Source organism: Lingula anatina, chromosome 7 (assembly GCF_051362555.1).
Source record: "Lingula anatina isolate TDL-2025a chromosome 7, LinAna3.0, whole genome shotgun sequence".
NCBI classification, from domain to species: domain Eukaryota; kingdom Metazoa; phylum Brachiopoda; class Lingulata; order Lingulida; family Lingulidae; genus Lingula; species Lingula anatina.
The window spans coordinates 8,702,998-8,726,096 of record NC_141773.1 but is presented as its reverse complement, the minus strand read 5'-3'; the positions used below and the strand labels follow the sequence as shown (position 1 = coordinate 8,726,096).

The 23,099-nt window shown below is 35.4% G+C and overlaps 1 protein-coding gene across 3 annotated transcripts; it reads right to left on the bottom strand.

Annotated features, from left to right (window-relative positions):
* Positions 1 to 7,211: 7,211 nt before the first annotated feature.
* On the bottom strand, positions 7,212 to 12,334 carry LOC106176862 (uncharacterized). 3 transcript variants are annotated; one of them, XM_087018257.1, is made up of 5 exons: positions 12,125 to 12,334; positions 10,776 to 11,970; positions 8,451 to 8,626; positions 8,113 to 8,253; positions 7,212 to 7,545 (listed from the first exon to the last, which is right to left on the bottom strand). In XM_087018257.1, exons 2-5 carry the CDS (start codon positions 11,032 to 11,034, stop codon positions 7,345 to 7,347), a joined length of 777 nt encoding a protein of 258 aa, XP_086874383.1. In that variant the 5' UTR covers positions 11,035 to 11,970; positions 12,125 to 12,334; the 3' UTR covers positions 7,212 to 7,344. The 3 variants fall into 3 exon arrangements, with proteins under 3 accessions (XP_086874383.1, XP_013414868.1, XP_013414869.1); XM_013559414.2 differs by having other exon boundaries at positions 10,776 to 11,569; positions 11,812 to 12,262; XM_013559415.2 differs by having other exon boundaries at positions 10,776 to 12,262.
* Between the last annotated feature and the right edge of the window lie 10,765 nt (positions 12,335 to 23,099).

The following is a 23,099-nucleotide window of genomic DNA, read 5'->3' as shown; positions in this document are numbered from 1 at the left end:
TAACTTCGGGCATGGGCGTTATATGATCACATTATAGTCTAATGTCTACACTTCGAGCCAGTATGTCTCAAATTTTCATTTTGGTATTTTAACTCATTATTGTCCCCATCGGCAAATCAACGGATGCATTTATATCCAGCTAACTTACTTATTAGATCTCGCTAAGTGCAATCAGCGGAATCTGCTTTATTGTCTGACAGGCCTCCTCGAGCAGCTAAGGCAGTCATATGGGGGTTCTTAAAATTACTGGTCCGAATTAAAAGACACTGGTTCTAAAAAAATTCAGTCAGACTTAACTTCATTTCAATTCAATTGCTCCTATTGCATCAATACCAATAATAAGAAGACCTCGATTTGTCAAATCTTTTTATATTTGGAATCATCATGTAAGATTTACACATCTTAGAAAAAAAAAACAATCAAATTGAAAATATCTTCTGAAACTTTTGGGTTCATGATAATTGTTTTGGCGGAGTAATTGTACCGCCTGGAAAATTTTCTAGAAATAAATAATTGTACTGGCAAAATAATTGTACTGCCTGAAAAATTCTCTCGAAATTAATAATTGTACTGGGCAGATTAATTGTACCCTAGGAAAATCCAAAATTTCATTCCTTAGACGATAAAAAAATGGAATAGAGTATAAATACATGTATATACTAGTAATTAACTGATGATGAAAATGAAAAGAAAGGAATTTTAATGAATAAAAAAATTATTATTCATACTATACGCATATTAAATTCTTCAATATTCACACATAGAATATTGATAGCTACAAAATACATATCTATTGTTTTATTAATTCATTTTTTAAACATTTATAAATCCTCATCTTTTCATTAAAATACAAAAGAAAGTCATGTAATGCTTTAATTATATCATAGTTATTTATATTTATCTTAGTTGTTTATTGTATAAATATTTGAAAATTTTAATTAAATCCTTATTACATAAATTACCAACTGAAATATCAAAGATTATAAATACACAAAAATACAATGGTCCAACATGCATAATGAATTGCGAAAATCTGTAATAATCAAATTAAAAAGTTGTGTCGTTTTATGGCAGCTGAGTGGAGACCAAAACGACATCTGCCCTGTCGTGTAAATTGGTCAACAACATGTACTTGTATCTTTTCTGCAAGGGCGAGACGGAGAACGGTGCCTCTCTGTCTGCATAGTAAGTACTGAAATGTGTTCAACCCTCCCATGTCCTTCAGAAATATATACTACACTGCAATGTTAAGATGGAGACACACAAAATTGACAGATTAAACCATTTTTACCAATTAAAATGGCCATATCTCATGAAAGATGACTCCTTTTTCTGTCTCTCCCCAAAATAAGTGACACAATATGAAGTGGAAGTGGGTAATGCAGAACTGTTGATCTATAAGTCCCTGTAATTTTAGTTAAACTAAATTGTTAAAAACAATACGTTAATTGCTATTGAATAACTTAACCAAGTATAAAATAACACAATTTTCAGTTAACATTATGATGAATGGTTATTTTCAATCGTGTTCATTTAGGCAGTCGCTCAGCTGAGTGGATTCTTGGCCGGCCTGAACCGGTTCAGCAGTGGTGGGTCAAACGTGTAGTAGTGGGAATATACATTGGTGTCATTTTTTTACATGTTTTAGAGAAATTATGGTTGTTTTTTTAAATTTTTTTTTTTATGATGATGAAATTAAAATCTACCGGCCTTGTAAATTCACACCTGAACAATCCATTGGTCGGCACGAAATTGCACTGGTCAATGGTGGCGGACCATTGGCTAACGTCGCAGACTGTTTATTACTTCTTCATATTTAGAAATGTCTTACTCTAGGCAGACAAAATAAAACTTGGAATACCTGCAAACTACTTGGAAAATAAAAAAATTAATTTCTAGTTCTTGTACCTACCCGGTCTTCAAAAAGCAGCTGTCTAGAAAAGCGGAAAGGGTAGAAAGTCTTGATATGAAGTGGAAGATGATAATATTGTTATAATTTTCACATGTACTAAGGTTCTTTTTGACATGAGGTACATCTAACACAAAGATCTACCGGAACAGAAGCTGACAAATGATTGTCTATAGCGCTTGGAATTTAAATGTGAATCTCCCATTTGATATAGCTTGCATTTATTATATTTTCCATTGTGTGAATGGGTGTGTGAAAGCTGTCTCTGTCTTTGATTGTGTAGTATAATTTCTTTCAAATAAATGCATACATTATTTCGAAAATATTCAAGGATGGAATGAAAACGTTACCTTAGTTTGGGAACACTGAAAAGATAGTCCTGTACAGCATTTATGGACTTGCAAGCCCCTGTGGCTTGGTTCCGAAGAATTTATGTTTTGAAAGGAGCCATACTTTGAAATATGCAATGTCACACAGCACAATTCGAATCAATCGATTAAAATCAATTTAGGAATCTTTTTAAAACGTACCGAGGCAAAGTCTATAGGATCCGTTTGAAGTTTGACATTTGCTGGAAATTTGATAAATATATCTGGTAAGTTCAGTGAATGTTTTCTTTTGTCTCAAAACCAGTGTAATAAGTCAAAGGTAATAATTAACTAAATCTTCACATAAATTAAACTATTTGTCTTATTACGGAACGTTGTAAATTTCCACATCCAAAGTTCCCATAATTTAATATAAAAAAGTTGTGGAAGCTAGGTTAAATAAGGCACTTGCATAGTGTCACAATTTTTCAGATAAATATTAAAGTTAATGCCTCAAACCAGGGGTGCGGTCGGGCAGTCAAAGTTTCAACCTTCAATGTTCAAGTTTTGGCTACGGACCTAAGAACCGTGTACAATTAACCAAGCTGCCAAGGCCATGTATACATAATATACGTATCGCATCTTGTACCGTTAATTGTTCGTATTGGCCCCCGCAGTGATAACGTCAGACTAGACAGGAGAGACAACTGCTCTTAGCGCCAGTCAGACGAGGCTGGGAATGCTTTACTTAGTTATCTAGCTACCCTATCCCCCGATAACGTACTAACTTGTTCTGTATCCTTGATGTTTCTGAAGCAATGTAACTAAAACTGAGCAAAAGTAGCAATGACTCATTCTGGGTGTTTTTGCCTCGTGCTTTGCCCGAAAAGGGACAGTACGCAGTACATTACGGTGTATCGCATGACGTTCTTCTGTGGATAAAACGGCTTTAGTGACGAGGTGATGACTGTTATCCAACACTAATGGGGATTTTAAAAATATCACAACTAATTATTTCTCAGTGTATGGGGGATCATGGATAATGGAATATCAAAGGTACAAATAAAAAATCAAAAGTCAATAATAAAAACGTCTTTGCAACTTTGAACAATTTATATGTTTTCGCATGTAATATAATGTAAAGTAAATGGCTGATGTGTTTTTTTTTTTACTTTCATTGTTCTTAGATATGAAGACAACGTCTATTGCCCAACGATAGGATTCATACGTCACGTATCCTAGGAGTTTGTTTTTTTACTTTTTGTTCATATTCCCCGAAGAAGGCCCAGGGGCCGAAAGCTCGGACTGTATTCAACAACTATTATGTAGATCTTTCTAGATGCATCAAAATATTTATACTTCTATTATTGCCCAACGATAAAACCGTTGTTTCCTACTCAGATGGGGGTGCTCACCCAGCTTTATAAAAAATAAGAAATTGCTGAGGATTTCGATCGATATTGAATTATTGAACTAATTCATGTTTTATATCCTTAAACTTTACCTCAAATTTCGCCCGTAACGTCCGTTTAACTTTATATAAACATTATTTTATGAAAATGTTCGTTGGACTAGACATTTAAATTAGTAATTACTTTATTTAAATTTTTCATGATCGCTGTTTTCTCATATCTTGCTTCAAACCATCAATTTACAGTTTGTTTCAAAGTAGATGGGCTTTAATACAATGGTGATGCTATATTGATAAGTTACAATACCAACGACTCTCTACATTATTCAAGTCTTATGCTACATGTTTATCCCGTGGGGTTTCCTCTAAAGGTAGCCGTGTTAACCGTAATACGTCAAATACAATATATAAATTAAACATGCACTAAATTAAAAAGAGAAGACTGGCTTTAGTTTCCTTTCAGCCCAAAAGGAAATTTAAAAAAATGAAATGAGCGATGATTTTTGCCACTATCACGCAATATTGTTAATAAACATTGTATTGTTAGGGGTGGGCAAATGAAAGCTTTTTTGGGAAATTTAATTTCAGACAAGTGGATTCTATGGCCATTTTGGCTGCTGAATACAAATCTAATAAGTATTTTCATTTTAAATTATATCTGATATTGGTATCAAGTGATTTTTCAAAATGGCCACCAAACGCTCCCTCCAACCACATATTTCTCATGAAAATCTTTAAATATCAGTTCAAAGATGGCTTGTTATATGTCTAACTATATGATTTCATGATCAATGAGTGCAAATAGATACAGCATTTTGGTTGGGTCACTTCATTTTGGGTTAAAAAGAGGATTTTTTGGTCATTTTGATGTAAAAATCACCCCAAAATCACCATTTCTGTGTACATAAATACAAATGTTTATATGCAACTGTGGCTTTTAAATTAGAAAAAACAATAATACAACAAATGTGGTCAATATTGTTCAAGGATCACATGAAACTGAAAAGTTTTGACATATAGAATAGGCATAATGTTAGTTACATGCAGGAATATTTACAGTAGAACACTCCGTACCAGAGCATTAGGATATTGTTACTCTTTTTTACCACCCAGATACCGAAAATGAGTTTTTTCCTGCATCTAATTATTCAATAATGTATCTGTCTTTGTGCTGCTGTGAAATAATGTAAGAACTCTTGAAAATATGAAATATCGGCGTTTATATTTTTTCCTTGAAATAACAGAAGCAAACCCAGCAATGTATAAGCATGAGCAACTGAAAGCTTTAATCATCTATTTTACAGCTTTCTTTTTTGAGCTTAGTTAGCAATCCATATGGGGCTTAACTTCATCCCTGAACAAGAATTTATCACAAAAGTGGCCAATGGACCACAAGAGCTACAATCCCATGCCAATGTTTTGGTTTAAATGCTTTTGTTATGGAGTTATGAGTCCGTAATGACAGATCTTCTAAAACAAAGGTATTATGTTGCTTTATCAACAATCAAATCTGAACTAAGGCTTTAAAAAATTGCTTGCAGGGTCTTGGGGTACTAAATGGTGTCATTAAATTGGCTTTGAAATAGTGATCACGGGTGTTCAGGTAAAACAGAAATTTGAAAAACCAATTTTTCAGTTTTTACCCCCAAACTGCAATTATGCCATCACCTGTAAGATGACATGTGTAAATGTTAATTAATGTAATCACTGAATACTGAAAATTCATTTATCACTGAAAAGAATGTATGTAAGGCAGTATATAAGGAGTTTTGGGTGAACAGTGACAATATCCTTATTGTCTTCATTTATGACCTAGTCACTCTAGAGGCTGAATGAGCTAGAATGTTGTCGGAATTAAAATTTCTTGTTTATTCCTGGATATTTGAAGTGTCTAAAATTTCTAAGCGCATTCTAAATGTTTGGGTCCATTTATGCGTCCTGTTAAAATGTTTTGCTCATTCTCAAAAATTCGAAGTGCATTTTAAGTGGAAAAATATCGAATGGCATTAAAGTGTATTCTAACTGCACTATGAGCGCATTCTTAAGATTCTTACGTAATTCCAAAAGCATTCGGAACATTTTGATCACATTCGAGGGAGAACCGAAAGGGCAAGGTGCTTCAAATCTTGTCAGAATGTGCAACTTAAATGCATCTTGATTACAGGCTGGAATTCAGCCAGCAATGAAACCACACTTGTATGGCATTTAAAGTACATTCTAAATATGCTCACTATATTTACACCCCATTCTCATAGATTAGATCGACCTACATTGGATCGACCTAACTCCCTGGGGGTTCACGCTAAATAGCTGTCAGCCGGGCGGACACGAAAGTTAATTACCCCTTAAAGCTTGTAGTAGGCGGGGACGGACACTTAAGGGGGATTATCTGACAGTAATCTAGTGAGACTCCCCGCGGTGATAGATCGATCTAAAAGTTGTGAGAACCGAGCCTTAGACAGCATTAACATTATTCCTAATGTGTTCCAACTACATGTGAGCTGCATTTGAGAGCTAATACAATACAACCCAAATGTGCACGAACCATTCCAGGTGGGTTCGAAGCGCATTCTGAGGTTCTGAGATTCTGAGGTATTCTTATTGGAATTGAGGACAATTTGATATTACCCAACGAATGTGGTGCAAATTTTGAAAATTATGGCTCATTCTGCTTCCATTCTTCCATACTTCATAATCCAAATAAGTGTGACAGGGGGCTTTAAAGTGCCTTCTGGTCTCAGTGTATTTCTTGTTGATGCTTTCATGGTGGTGGTGAGATACTCTTAAACTATGCAACTGAAACTAAGTACTAATATTCCAAGGTCACGAGCTAAGAGGTTGTAAGAGGTTGATGTCACCTGACAAAGTTTTACCTGTTCTGAAGAAAAGGTAAATTATAAAGCATAAAATGTGTTGGTATACATCAATGAAGGTATTTTCAGCATTGTTTTTATACCAAACTGTAATCCATGAGTTAAGTATGTACATAATGGCCATTATTTATATTTATCTTAGGCTCGAGGTGTGTATTTTATGTATATGTTTGTTTTAAATAACATATTTTTACAGATGTCACCCTAACAATATTGCCAATGTCTTTAATATGCTCATATTTGAACTCAGCAACCCTCAAAACATATAGAAAGACATATTATACACATCATTTTTATGTACTTTACAGTGAAAATATGTCCAAAAAGCCATTTCCCGCCTTTTTCACAAACAAATAGCAGATACCAATATAAATCTTAAGCTTTGGTAAAAAAAATTGTCAGATTTGAGTTCAGCAGCAAAAATGGCCATAGAATCCACCTGTTTTAAAAAAATTTTGTCATTTGCCCACCCCTAGTATTGTACAACTGTAAGGTAAAAGCACTTGCAAAAAGTGCTAAAATGAATAAAAATTATCATTATTGCTATAATTATTATTATGTTTCCCGTGCATGATCCTGTTTGAGGATGAAACTTTGACACAATTGGCCTTTAAACATTAATCAATCACCAATCTTACTTTTTAGGGGAAAATGTAATTTCTCAGTAAATTTTTTTCGTGCAATATTTCATAAATCAGAATTCAGTAAACTTTAGTATCCAACGCTTTTTATTGAGCAGTTTGCTGTATACACGCTACAATATGACGTAATAGCTGATTTGCGTTTAAGTTGAAAAACAAGTTTTTAATCCACGGTGGATAATAGAATAAAAAATAACAATAATTATTCACAGTGTTCACTATATCTATCATTCATCTCGGAGTCAGAAGAATGAACAGAAAGGTCCATCTTTGCAATGCCATTTAGATAAATATCTCCTTCTTCGTCGCTTTTATCCTCATGGTGGGGTGCATCCAGTGGGACATTTTTCTTTGGGCGTCCCTTCGGTTTGGTGGGCGGTTCCGAGCCTCCGCCTTGCAAAACCTTCAAATAATTACATAATGATATTAGAGACACGTCTGTTAACAGCATACCATTACATGTACATTTATCATGCATCAACATTTAAAAGTAATATATAGTTTGTTGAATGTATATTTTCTATTGTTGAATGTATATTTTATAGCTTCGTAATTGGATTTGTGCCACCGTTTTGTAGAATGGGCATGCAAAACATTTGGAAAATATCCAAAATTTTAGCAATAACAATTTTTAATATATATTTTCCTTTACACTATGCAATTTGCACCATAATACTAGCAATAAGTGCAAATAGATTTTTCTATCATTTGAACCAAGCGAAATTATGTTAAACTTATGAATAGACAGGCAGTTTCTACATATTGAAATAAAAAAGTATTATTCGGCCCTTTGGTGCCTGCTTTAATATCGTTGGTTTTCACAGGAGAAGTTCAAAAGTGTGCTATAAGACGCACAATCCACCCGCAGAAGAATACCATTCCAGGTGTTTTTCCTGGTATAAACGCTCTGAAATGTGCCGTGTATACATGTATGTATGCTTTTCAATTCGCCACTTTCATAATATATCACCTGTTTTTTCCATTTCATGCGCCTGTTCTGGTACCATGTTTTCACCTGTATCTGGCTCAAACCCAACGTGTCGGCAAGGTCCAGGCGATCTGGTGTGGACAAATATTTCTGAGTCTCAAATTTCTTCTCTAGACCCATTAACTGGAAATAAGAAATATATGCGATTCATTCGGAAATTTTATATCTGATACCTGTGCAGTGAAACTATTTTGGATCTATTGAACATAGTTTAATTAATGAAATTCACATCCTTATCGTCATGTACATATAATTATTATTTTATATATTCAGAAATGGCCTATAAATGATAGATATTTGAAAAAAACAGACGCCATTACTTGTAGTTCCGTGAAGACAGTTCTGCTTCGGCGACATTTCTTGGGCCTCCCCAAGTGGTCGGTCGTGGACGGGGACTTGGTGCGGACATACACGGGTAGCGGGATGGGCACTGCTAAGGAGTCGCTGCCTGGGAAAGCCAAAGTCTGCGGGACGTGGCCTAGAAGGGGCCCACAGCCTGCAAAATTATAATGAAAAAAATAATAAAAAAAATGGAATAGAATTTCACAGCAGATTTTAAATTGACACCCTATTATTTTAAATCTAATTTGCCATTCTTTTTGTTGTCCCTCGGTAAACTAAAGTGATGCCTATCTTGAAAACTGTTACCTACATGTAACTCGAGGTTATGCAAGTGAAATATTTTTCTTCGCGTTTTTCGACATCAATTTAAAGGACAATATTCACTAGAGTAGTTCAATAAAAACATCATGTAGTCAACAATTCAAACCAAACACAATAATTTTGAACGGTATTTATTTGTTTATATATTAGACTATGTCCTCACTGGCAAATAATTGTTTTTTTATTATTTAGAACAGTTTATATATAATATTATTGCTGTATATTCAATGGTTCCCTTCGTGATTGTAACTGCAGAAAATTATAATGAGTATATCACCAACACTATTAGTAAGTGCACTCTTAATGTCCAGCACATGTATGGACCTGTTGTCATGGTCTTCGAGTACAAGCCCCACGTCTTGTTAGGTCAAATAAATACATTCGTTGCGATGCTATGTAAACACTTAGTTCCAGTACGTTAACAGTCTGGCGGGCGTTTTACTGCTAATGAAATGCAACGGCTACGAGCGTTCGTTTTTAAATAATGTGTTCGTAGTTATAATTTTGAAAGACGCACCCCGGGTTCACATGGTGCTATTTTCTGACATAGTATCATCAAAGAAACAACCCTTATATGCATTATATCATCACCTAGTTAAAAGTACAAAATAAGAATTAAAAATCTTAATTTCAAACCAACACAAATATTCTGCTGGAAGTCAAGAACGCTAGCGCATGTTCTTCGCCAGTGTTTTTGTCAAAATGAGATGGCTCATTATTTGATCTGCATGTCCATTTTCTCTCCTAAATAATTCCCTATTTTGCGGCATCCCTAAATTGTTTTACTTTGTAGTGCAACGATACTTACTCTGATGTAATAGGTTTCTAAACATCTCAACTTAATCACAATATAAACACATTCTAGGATAAAAAACATTTAAATCAAAACAATTGCCAGAAAGAAAAAAATAATCCAAACAAGGCGTGTGATAAAAAATAAAATCGTTATCACCGCGGGCCGCTAACTACTTCCACAGAAGAACATATGCTTCAGGTTTGTGGGTGAAACCTCGCAGGATAGGACGCTGCAGAAATAAACGCCTATTGCCAACTAACTGTATTTTCTTTCAATACATTTAGGGGGATTGCTGGGCTTTTGGAAATATGTTGTATACAGTTTGGACTCTGGCATTTTCAGAGACATAATAAAACAAAAATCATTGCTTTACTTTTTCAAATATGTTAGAAAATACATTATAGTTTCGTTATTTATTTATTTATTTATTTATTTTTACAAGAAGGTGAATATATTGTAAATAAGCACGAGCAAAAATAAAATGTTCGACTACAATGTATTTACTGGATTCTACAATAGTTTACAATTTCACAGATTGGTGGTATGATTATATTTATCAGTTTGGGATAACTCATTATTCTCATTAATTCTTTTTTCATTTTTCGACAATTTATGTTCAAATAAACAACTTTTTTGTTGTGAATTATATATCAAACACATTATGATTATCGATAATGTTAATACTGTACAAATTGCCTCACGCGAAGAACTGACAGAAACAGGCATACATTTCTTTTTGTTGCAAGAATGACTTCGTCGCTCAAACCAATAATACGCTGTATGATTTATTCAAGTAATTTTTATAGCTACATTGGCCTACATTAAATGGATTTCGATCTTCTGAATCATCTAGAGAACTTCGGCAATAATTTTGAGAGAATATATTTTGTTTAACTGGATTTAGAATTTACTTATGCAAAGAGAAAAATTATTATCTAACAAATTTCAATAAAAATAATGCAATCGGCTTACAATTACAATATAACCAATATTATTCACTCGTAAAATAAAATAAGCTGATTTTCTAAAATTGCATAAAATAAAATTAAATAAGGTGAAATAAAATTAAATAAGGTGAAATAAAATTTAATGAAATAAAATAAATAAGATAACTCGAATTTAAATAGAAAGAAGAATAAATATCACATGCTAATGAACGGTAAATGTAACATGACAATATTGTTACCTGGTGAATAACAGAAAGAGGCACAGCTGGGTGCGGCGGACGCCAGAACCAGACCAAGGGGCGGCCCGCAGTACGAGGGATGAAAGAAAGGAGCTTCTAGTGGTTTGACCGGCGGAGGAGGGTTCAAGATTGGCGGCGGTGCCTGGGCACGAGTACTAGTCCTTGGGGGTCTCTGTGGACTCGTCGACAAGATGTCTTGGATCAGGAAAGACGGCTTCCTTGGAGGCGTTGCCACAGAGCTCGAGCAATGGACGGCCATGATATGTGAATGGTGACTTTCGGTTCTTGCTCTCGATTATATTCCCTTTGCTTGTCTAGTTTTTCTTCAATCTTCAAAAAATTATGTATTCGTAGTGTATCCCACTTTTCTTCCCCACATTTACATTAAGTGTGAGGAAAATGCTGTATTCCAGATGTTTAGCTTGAAAGACTATTTTTCTTTTAAAAATGGGAAGTTAAATCCTTTTAATGTCCAAGTCGTCACCAGTAGTCCAATAATGTCACGTTTTCGTTGTATATTAGTTGTCACTGTAAAAGGGCAGTTCCTATTAGATATTGTTAATATTCAGGCATATCAGCCGAAATTCTATGCATGTTTCTAAATCACTAAGAACTTCTGTCAGTAATGTGAATAAACGAAGCTTGTTTCGAGCACAGACTTTACACAGTAGTAGTCCTTACTCCAATGTCATCAGTGCTGCGAGCCTGAGTTCTCAGGAAATGAATCTTGGTTTCGGAACCCAGATTCTTGTACAGCAGAGGTCAAATGAGTGCACATGCCTTCACGCAGCACCCTGGAATATCACAGTCACGGTATTGTTCTTAACTGTTTAAGCTGTGATCTAACCTTACGCCTCGGAAACTACTGACCATCCTACTATTGTTATTAATAAGTTCGCCCGCTTTCAAACCACCTGATTGGGTTATTAAGGCGTTATTATGCAGGTCTTGACTTCATTTTTTTACCTGATTAAAAACCAAAAAAAGAGTTTTAAACAGTTCGTTTATCTGGAACCGATTTCCCTGGTTGACTTACCTACTAGCCATATGCCATTTCTTGGGAACCTGAACTTCACTCGACCGAGCAATTTATTTCGTGTTGGCAAATAAAGGTACAATCACTCAGTTGCAACCAAACGAATCCGATTCCAATGTCCTTTTCCGTGCCAAAGTCACTTATTATCGTCCAACCTTACTAGAAAAAAGAACGTAGAATACCAAATGAATTTTAGTGTTCATCGAATCATTACGAACCCAATAAAGTTCTTCCATCAAATTGGAACTCCTGCTGTACTGTTATTTCCGTGGTCCATGTAGAATTATTGTAAGACAAACAGTAAAACACTTACGCAGCGTTATCTGTACACCAGCAGTTAAAGCCCGCAGGTGGCTGTTTGTGCCGAGATGGCGATAAAACCCTTGTGTTGTATAAACACGTCACTTTTCACTGTAAGTTGAAATGAGCAGTTTACGGTTAGAAGGCAATCCTGAATTACAATGTGGCTAAACACGCATGTGGGTTTATCATCTAAATGGACTGCTCGCAGAGAAAACTGATCAAAATTGCGCATAAGCCCAATCTTAGTGATCACGTTAAAATTGTGCTAAGTTTCTGTTAGGATGACTTTCCTTTGCCATAAACAGGAACTTAAGATATTTCCAAAGGCACCCCATGGTACTGTTTGGCCTTGTTAGTTTCTTTACGACCAGGGTAAAAAACCTTTATACCTCCCGGAAACTAACGTCCGATTCCTGGCCCTTTTATTTTTCGAACAGCCCGGAACCATAACAATGCTACGAGGGGTACAGTTCAGAAGAAGCAAGTGCTCGCCCGCAGTGAATCCAAAATTACAGGTAATCTTAGAATTAACTAGTTTCAGGAGGCATTGACATTTTTCTACTTAGCAGTATTGCTTTCCCTATTAATTCTAAAATAAACTAATTACAAGCTTAAAATAAATAGCTGTTTTCCGCCGACAAGCGCATGGGGCCAGCACGGCTGGAACGTAGTGATACTAGGCCACGGGATGCAGGGGTTCGTTCTATACCAGTACATTCTAGACATTTCTGTATCACAGGAAAGAAGTGTGCAGTTCACAGTTGCTATGGAGCTCTGTGTGAATGGTTCTGCAGAATATTAATGGTAAACTATATTAATTTCTAAGGTCACGCAACCAAACATAAGCAGACTAAATATACACATAGTTGATCTGAAATACATTACCAAATCGCAATAAGTGATTTATAGTGAAAACATACACAAAAACAAAACTAACAGCTGTACGATAAACAGGTAAACATTAGATTCGATTATAATGGAAGTTAAAATACAGTAATGAGAGTAATCAAAAAGCGAATCAGAACAAACTTTTAATGACATGTTGCCTAAGGACCAGTACATTATCGTTAGCAAATCATCAGTGCTGATACCCTATAAAACCGGCGGTAGCTGGCACCAACTGCCCGGCAGGGGGCGTGGTGTACCTTACACGGGTGTGAAGTTTAAACAACATTTCACGGCGTTCTAATAGTGTCAATTCGTTAATGGCTTCAGAGAAAAGAAAACTGAAGAGTAAAACGTGTTTTTACAGAAGAAGTCATTATTATAACAGCGGAAACAACGCATATCTTGTTGGTAAACAACATAACCCAAAAGCGTAAATTCGATGCTATGGGAAAACGTAACGCAGTCAATCTGTTAATGTTTTGTTGTAAAAAATCTGGAATGTTAGAGCTTTTGCTGACTGATACATTAGAACAAGAAGGCTAAGCGCCCTTTTTCATTTCCATTTAACAGTTTTTATCATATGGGTAGTTGGTAGAAATAACCAAAAGATAGAGTGAAGATCAGAAAGGCTTGATAACGTAAGGAAACAAGAGTAGTGGAGCGAGCAAAATGTTTCTCTTTGGCAGAGGGACAGTGGTAAGGTCAGGTACATATCCCGAAAAATCATTTTCAAATCAATCATTTATATTTCAATTTAATTCATAGTTTTGAACTCAAAGATACTGTTTGACGCTAAAACACCGACATTTGCTCCCCTGAACGCGCTTTTTACCTCCGCTAAGAAGGTTATGTTTTCACCCCTGTTTGTCTGTCTGTTTGTTTGTTTGTCATCAACATAACTCAAAAAGTTAGGGACCGATTTTGATGAAATTTTCAGGGTAGGTCGGAAATGGGTTAACTTAGAAGTGATTAGTTTTTGGTGGTGATCCGGATCAAAAGTCAATCAATAATCAATAACCAAAAATCAATCATCAACATAACTCCGAATGTTATGGACCGATTTTGATGAAATTTTCAGGGTAGGTCAGAAATGGGTTGACTTAGAAGTGATTAGTTTTTGGCGGTGATCCAGATCAATAATCAATCAATAGTCAATAATAATAAAAAATTGCTGCCTTGGAGGAGGTCTGCGCTCTCGGAGTGCTTTTCTAGTTTAAATGTATATTTCTTCAATACGCACCATTAAATGCGTCACTTCGCTTGGAGCTAAAAAAACATTTCCAGAAAATGTGCTTTTTTTATAATTTCTCAATCCCATTTCGCACGAAAACGCCTCCTCTTTCTTCTAAGGATGAGTATAAAATTTTCATTTGGGGCTTATCGAATGCATTATTAGCATAAAAATGGAAATAACCTAAGAAGACATTATGAATCTGTCGAGGAAGGTTTACCGTAAAGAACGCTCTACAGCGCAAGTTTTATGTTGCTATTTTTAAATCTTGATAAATGTATAAGGAAAATACGGATTGTAAATTGTGATACCATATAAAGTGGAAGCTTGTATTGAGCACGTATTGGGAGGGTAGTGTTTTATTTTTGGCATGTAAATAAATGCAAGACAAAAATATCAGTACGTTATTAAGGCCTATATTTGGCAAAATAGTTTCTTTTTCAGCTTGTGAAATACTTATCTATATATAATTGCAATGAAAAAAAAATTTAGAGCACAAAGTCCCTTTTTGTTGCTTTAGTAACCAACCTAACCTTTAAGCGAATCAAGGAGTTATAACAGAAGGAGATTACAGCAAGCCTCTCTATTGTCCGATGTCTGTTACGGTGGGCGGAGCTAGCTACGGGGGGCCTCCTGTCTCAAGGTTGGCAAGGTTTCGTCTGCATCGCTCTCCTCAGCTTGGAGATTAATTTCATATGCGTTATTTCGCGTTAGAATTCGAGATCAGTAGTGTCAAAGCGGCGCTGTATGCCTACGATTTTTTTCACAGGTAAATGTTTGGACGATGTGCTGGAAGGGAACGATATCATAGAAAGCGATTATAAGGTGGTGACTGAGGATGGTCGCCATGAGTTTTTTTGAGTCGGTGATAGATGGCTTTTTTTTCTTTTTTTTTTTGCACAACCCAGTGAAAAATCACCAAGGAGAAGTCAAAAGAAAACGTCCCAACTGTGGTTTGTGAAAATGACATTCAAGTGAACGTCTGTCCTTACTGCCAAAGGACATAATATTAATACATAAACGTTTGGATCCTCCTGCCCTTGGGTCCCATAAACACATTCACTGTGACAGTGCCTAAGCTTTGTGACTGGTTTTACATTTCTTAAAGTATTTTTTCTCTCACTCGGTATAATTTTAATATTATAATGCCTTAAAGTAAAATTTCAATCAAAGGTTGAGGCAATGCCACGACATGTCAGTTTACTGAATACTCGTTATAAATTTCTTTATCTTGGAAATCTCCCTTTTTTTCAGGATTATTTTGACACATACTAACACTGTTCATATTTGTCGGTAAACAAGTGCACAGTGCTAAACATTAAGAATATTTTTTATTCATTCATAAATATATCTATGTACAAAATATGTCAGAAATTTTAGTATTAACTGAGCTCTTTAAAGTGAAACAAATAAAGATGAGAATATAGAATTTCAAACTATTATTTACTATATTAACTTAAAATATATTTTAAGTCAACTCTATACTCTAGCATCATAATAGTAGCATCTGTGAGTAAAACCATTTTATTATATCAATAGAAGAACAAAACCAAAAACAAAATTTTACAGATAAGCAGTATTAATGAAGTCATAAGAATGATTAAGTTGCTATAGTTTTCCAGTTTTATGCAGTCTGTGTTGGCATTTTTTTCAACCGTGCAAATAGAAATAATTATATTCTTTTTTATCGGACTTGCTGATACCAGTCTGTGCCAGATACTTTTCCACTCACAGGCCAGCAAGGTCTGAGAATCTAATGGGCCGAATGAAAAAAAATCCTAGAAGATAAAGTGGCTAATTCTTACAAATAGGATCAAAAACATGGGATTTTCAAAGGGTTATTATAGATCTGATCAAGACAACACTTAGGCTTCGTTCACATGGAAAGTCTATTTTCTAAAAATCTATTTTCTATTCGCGGTATATAATGTGATCACGGTCTGTGCCCTGAATGTCCCGCGGCGTAATTACTGGCAGCGCGAGCCAGTTACTATAAGTTACTATATATAGTTAACCAGGTGCATGTGCCGTGAATATGAAAAAATGAATGTAAAAAATATATATATATATTGCCGGTACAAAGGGTATACTCAGTGGCCAGTTTTTCCACTTCACCATGAACACTAGTTTACATATATGAATCCTGCATCTAAAGTCATTAAAGCTTTAACCAGTAACAAGGTGGTCTATTATTTTCTGAGACTGACTGTATTGAAAATGTGCGTCTGTCATAAAAACTATATCAGTGACACAGCCTTTTAAGGTACGCCTTTGCCACGCAACACAGTACCTTATCTGTATTCTTATCTGTTTCTGATACTTTAGTTTTAAATGTTTAAATGGAATGCAAATTTAGGGAAGGAAAATTAGGGTAACTGTCATCATATGGTATCTGCCCTCTTCTTCCGGCTTCTTATTTATTTATTTTTTATTCAATTTATTTTTGAAAAAATATTTCAGTATTGTTTCCGTTTTTATCCACTTAGAATGTCTGGTAGGATGCGCAGTGCTAGATTTATTTAGATAATCAGAAGTAGGGTATATATATATATATATATATATATATATATATATATATATATATATATATATATATATATATATATACAAACCCCCTGAAGATGCAATGAAACCGGTCGGGGCGAAATAACTGCTATTCTTTATTTCTTTATCACGGAGAATAGTTGATACACTATGGAAAAGTGCTCTACCCATGGTGACGGACCATGGGGAGCTAGTATAGAAAGACAAAAAACGAACAAGGTTAATCTGTTCTCTCCATTATACAGCATTGGTCAAAAAGGTTGTCCCACCCCCATTTCCATGTACTTTTATTTACAAATGATAACCTTACAGCCGTAAATTGTTAGAAATAGTGCTTTTTATTACGGATACAGTGTCTAACGTGATTGATGGTTTAAAAATACAAAATAGTGGTAAAAATATGCATATTTTATACCATTTAGTAAAATTTATAAGAGGTACCCCCTCAAATCGACTGTTTCACTGTGACTTCTACAGATGTAAAGAAATGTCTATAAAATTGAAAAGACGCCATTAAATGTCACCAAATTCACACACAATTAGCATTAGGGTGTGCTTGTTAAAGGTCACGTGCCTAACAGCGTGTGCGTCTACTGCGTACTGCAATTATCTCCTGTAGATGGCGCGACAAGTCTTCAACACGGGTAACAATTCTGTTTTGTGGGATATTGTCCCATTCATCCTAAAGAGCGTGGCGAAATTGGTCAAGATTATTTAGGAATTGGTTCTCCTCTGCAATGGACATTCCAATTTATGCCACAGGTGCTCAGTAGGATTAATATCAAGACTCAAAGACGGTTGTCCCATCTGTGTTTCTGCAACAAATCGTTTCCCAGTCGAGAGCTGTAAGCAAGTGCGTTGTCACAAAGAAGCCAGTAGCATCCCTGAAGTCACCTCTTGCAAATGGAGTGAGATTTCTGTTGAGAATGTTACATTAAAATGCCCCAGTTACGTTTTGTTCCAAAAGGAACAATATACTAATACCATGGGCTTGGAATGTTCTCCAAATGCGGATTGATCTAACACCTCAGGCGATATTACCCTACACATACCCTTCCGAGAGGCATTTTTTAACATGTCTATGGACCCTCTTTGACCATCGATGGGATACAAGAAATAATTTGATTCTGCATCAAAATCGACTTCCTTCCAGTGATGGATGGCCAGGTTCAGGTGCCTGTGGGATCACTGAACGTAGCATTCTCAGCTGATATCTCATTCCATCTTCAAGAACTGACTTTGGGGTTAACTTCAGGCTTTGTCATGACTGCACACTTGCTCACACCTCTCGCCAGGCAAGTGTTTGTTGAAGAAACACGATGGTCTAAGGATGGAACCACCATCTTTGAGCCCTGATATTAAACTTACTAATCAACTGTGACATGAATTGGAGTGTGCAATGCAAAGGAGAACCAACCCCATAAAAACGCGGACCAACCCCCCAACTTGCTTAAGAATAATGGGACAATATCCCACAAAACAGAATTGTTACCCATGTTGAAGTCTTGTCGCGCCATCTACAGGAGATAATTGCAGTACACAGTAGACGCACACGCTGTTAGGCACGTGACCTTTAACAAGCACACCCTAATGCTAATTGTGCGTGAATTTGGTGACATTTGATGGCGTCTTTTCAATTTTATAGACATTTCTTTACATCTGTAGAAGTCACTGTGAAACAGTCGATTTGAGGGGGTACCTCTTATAAATTTTACTAAATGGTATAAAATATGTATATTTTTACCACTATTTTGTATTTTTTTTAAACCATTTATCACGTTAAACACTGTATCTGTAATAAAAAGCACTATTTCTAACAATTTACGGCTGTAAGGTTATCATTTGTAAATAAAAGCACATGGAAATGGGGGTGGGACAACCTTTTTGACCAATGCTTTTACATAAGTCCCTACAGCTGTTTCGGCCCGGAGGCCTCGTCAGGGGCGCAAACAAAACAAAATACAAAAAAAAGACTCTGATTATAAACGTTTATAATCAGAGTCTTTATATATATATATATATATATATATATATATATATATATATATATATATATATATATATAAAAGAACGCATCACGTTGACTTATAATCACGTTGATTAATAATGTCATGGGATCGTAAACGGCCCCACCCGATAGGAATGTGTTGTAAATTGTAAAATATGCTTGTATGATTAGGATTAAGAATGGTCAAAGTAGCACACGGAAAAGAATGTTACCTAACACATTTGTCATATTACTAAGGAGTATCAGCTTTGCTTGCATTACGAGAAAGTGTCCACAATCTGATAATAGCGCGGTTTACATGTCTTTCTGCAAATTCCAACAGAAAAGCGCCTGTGCTCCTTCTGTTACAATACGGATGTCGAACTGACTTTCAATTGCCACAGTCCAAAATATCATCAGGAAATTTTAAAACTTTATCACTGTGTTTCGCTAGGTATATCTATTATTTGAAGTAAATAGTAATGGCATTTCCGTGCACCTTCAGCCAGAAACCATTAAGCCGTATTACATCTGAACAATTATACAGAAGTAATTATTTTTAATTTTTGAAACAGAACGTTCAGGTCACCATTGTGTTCGCCACAACAAAAAATACCACGTTATGATCCTGGTATATTGACCTTATCTCAAGAGGACAATATCCAAACGTTATGGTCGTCAAACTATGGGAGAGAGTCTGCCATGTCAAGCTCGTTGCACTTCTCTGCCTCGATTTAAAGTAGTGTTCATATTTACTTGATTTTACACAAAAAGTAAAAAAAAATGCGCAGCTTTTTAAACAGCATGTTGAATTTTGAAATTGTTGGTTAGATTAATTAAAAGCAGTATGCAAGTGCACTAAAGACATCTTAATACTATTTTTTTCTGATAGATTACAGGCGAAACTCTAAATCTTTAATTCCAGAATTTTTGGACAGAGAAAAATTTCACCAGCTGTGTTATGTTATAAGAATAAAGTAATTTTCCTTCAATAAACAGCTTAACATTGAAATAGTCTTGCATTTTTGGAGTTTTGTACAAGGCGACACAGGGATGCTTTATCAGCAATCTAGTATTTATTTTTGAAAATCATAATCTGAACTTCTGTTCGTTTTTTTTTTCTCTGATAGATACCTAATTATCGACCCCCTGACGGAGCAACTGACTTGGCACATGAAAGCAGGTGCTACAGACAAGCCATTCAAGACTCAGCGGAGCCCTACCGCTCTGTTTTCCTACACAGCAACTATGTCCAATCGCAGATAACATTATTCAATGATAGGTCAAATAGTACTGCTGCGGCTGTAGATGAGTCAAAGACAAAATGGTCTGATAGCAGGAATTTTACAATGATCGTTCAGCACGAGCACTGTTTGAAGTCGCCAGAGTAATTTGGGAACACATTGCCCAAGAGAATGGAAGGGTTGAGCTATTAAAACGCCTCTTATCCAACCAGTGATGTTAAATACTTGGCAAAAATTCTGCAGCATTTGGTTTGATCCTAGTCCACATACATCTTTTATAAATATACTAATGCAATCCAGACATCATCCTCGTTTTCTACAAGTTTTCTTGCATGTAAGAGTCCAGTCTAGATTTGACCTTTTCAACACATGTATTTATACAAATATACAAAGCAGAATGACAGCTCTTCTATCTAAGCACATATCGAAATTTGCAACTGAATTTTAAAACGAATATTTTATGTTGGGTTTATAAATAAAATGGATCAAAAGACCAAATATGCTTTCTGATATTCATATGCCAATATGATTGTTTCATATTTAGAATGATAATTAACGTCAATCTCTGCACACTTCTTGTTATTAATGTCTCAAGTGCCACAAAGACCCGTCTCCAACAGCTATTGTTTAAAACATTATGCTCTTTCAGATGCTTTAACTTTCCCTCCTCAAATAAGCGAAACTGAAAACAATAAATCATCATCTGTTCATGACCGTGTGGTTAAATAACAGATTTACGTTAAACATTTTTTGGAGTAAACATGGGAGTGAAAAGGCCCGCTAAATTCGTACCCTAGCCCACAGATAACCCTCTATTTCACAGAAGATCGCCCCGTCTTGCCAGGGAGGACCTTAATCAAAAGCGACGTTCATTCAACCAAAAACAAATTAAAGCTGAGCGGCAGACAAGCGAGAATTAACCGAAGTTAAGTGAGAGCGCCGATAGTTGAAAGCTATCAGTACAAAGCAAACAAGTTCCCTGTGATTTGTGAAAGTAATCTAGATAGCCTCATCAGCTTCTGCTGGCCCCCACCGCGTAAATGTGCCGCCAAAAGCCGCCTTAGACCCCAACGCTGAAAACTGAGATTGGCAAACCTCATTCCGGAATAGATCCTAATTTCAACAGTAATTTGCTCAGGCGACACAAGTTTAACCATATAACAGGAGACGCTGTTAAGACCCTTCACACAAAGTTGGATCTGACATGAACTATTTTTGTTTGTTCTTTGTTGGGGAGAATTTTTTCGCTCGTAATTGTGTATCTAAAATTGGTAATGTTTTAAACGGCACTAGGGTAACAGCGGTGTGTCGTGCTGCACAAAACGCAGTCTGATGTGTGTGTGGAAAGGAAAATCCAGGTAATAGTGGCCACACAGTATTGACAACCATGGGCGGTGTTATCTTTATCTATCATTTACTTTTTATGGTAGCAAATTTCCTTTCTGATAGTACTGTAGCAAGTAAATATGATGGTTTCAATCACTCTTCTAATATGATATAAATTCTTCTTGCCTTTAACCGTCTTTGAATCACATTTTTCTAGATAATTAGAAATTCAGTTTAGAGTATATAACACTTGTATGACTAAAGTTAGATAGTTGTGGTGTTGAGTATTGTTGCCCCTCACCATATGATCGACATACCTAGTTTTGCAAACTTGACGTACAGTGCAACCTATTGTTGGAAAAATGATATGACGGTTATTGCATTCTGATCAGGAAATTAGAAAACGTTTTAATTGATCTATTGGCATAGATAACATATTTGATTTTTCTAAAAAGATGTATTGGTTCCACAGCGACCACTATACTGAGATTGCAAAACAATATTTGGCCAGCAAGTACCCCTTCCTTGAAATCATTTACGTAAGTATAAAATAAAAGCATTTTCTTTAACTTACTCGCAGTTATTTTCATACAGACAAGTTTGAGTTTTGGCTTTTCATTTACAAACAAGTTTATTTTACTGCCAGACGTGAAAAAATGTCTGGCCCATTTATAAAAATAATATATTAATTCATCAGTTTTTTTTAGATTCAATCTTCGCAGGCCCAAAATATCAAAATGACGCATTTATACAATGCTCATTTAGCATGTTAAGACCCACTTGTCTCTTCTGTTAAGACCTCTCTTCATTCATTCTCTCTTGTTAAGGCTTCTTTATGTGCCCTGGCGGTGGATGACTAGGCAGATTTTGTTTTTATTTGTTGTACATGTAAATTAAAAATTTAGCAATCTTTCACCCTCTCTCTCTCTCTCTCAATTGCACAAGGACAAACATTGGAACACATTCTGCCTCCTCGCTTAATAGATCCTCTTTCCTTTTATTAAGATACATTATTTAAAAAATGAGAAATATTTGTATAGTTGTTATAAAGATGTTATGATTAGAGTAGAGAGCCTGTAAAATGACTTGTACACATTTTAATGGTCAATACAAATTATATGTAAAAAAGTATGCACCCCACAATGTATTCAATATTTTTTTCAATGTAACCCACTTTTTCTCATTACATATTCCATTCTTTAAAATTTGCAGTTTCTTTAAATAATTATTTAATAATAACCTGCGGCGTCTCGTCTCCCCTTATATTTTTTTCAAGGCACAAAACGTTCCATTCCCAGTTTAACCCCGTTCTTTCCCTCTCAATGCCAGCCACCTGTCTTAAGGCCCGTGTTTTGGTTGAAAACTCATTTCCTACCCGCTGAGGCAGAAAAATAATAGTTTCCGATAATTCTTGCTGGGACATGGCAGTTAAGCAAATGGAGACTGGGACCACGTGGCATTGCGCACTTGTGATGCTGAGCATGTCACTTGCACGCTGCATCTGCACGACTGGACTCAACTCCGCCTTGGAGAGCATCGGGGGAGATATCTTATATTTCAATGACTTTTGTTCAAAATAAACTATTTGAATACTTAACACTGGTCGCATATGGTTCAATGCTTTTCCACACTTTTTATTTTGATTTTAATTCAATGAAAATACTTATTTATTAGTCAATTATTCATTTTCAAATATTTCTTAATTTATTAATTTTAGTTTTTGTAGGACTTCATAATAACGAGTTATTGGTAGCAGCACAATTTC

Excerpts from the sequence above, each read along its gene's own strand:
- LOC106176862 (XM_087018257.1), bottom strand. The coding sequence starts at position 11,034 with ATGGCCGTCCATTGCTCGAGCTCTGTGGCAACGCCTCCAAGGAAGCCG. Across the intron at positions 8,627-10,775 it reads CTCTTTCTGTTATTCACCAG|GCTGTGGGCCCCTTCTAGGC; the intron begins GTAACAATATTG and ends ATAATTTTGCAG. Across the intron at positions 8,254-8,450 it reads CTGTCTTCACGGAACTACAA|TTAATGGGTCTAGAGAAGAA; the intron begins GTAATGGCGTCT and ends TCTTATTTCCAG.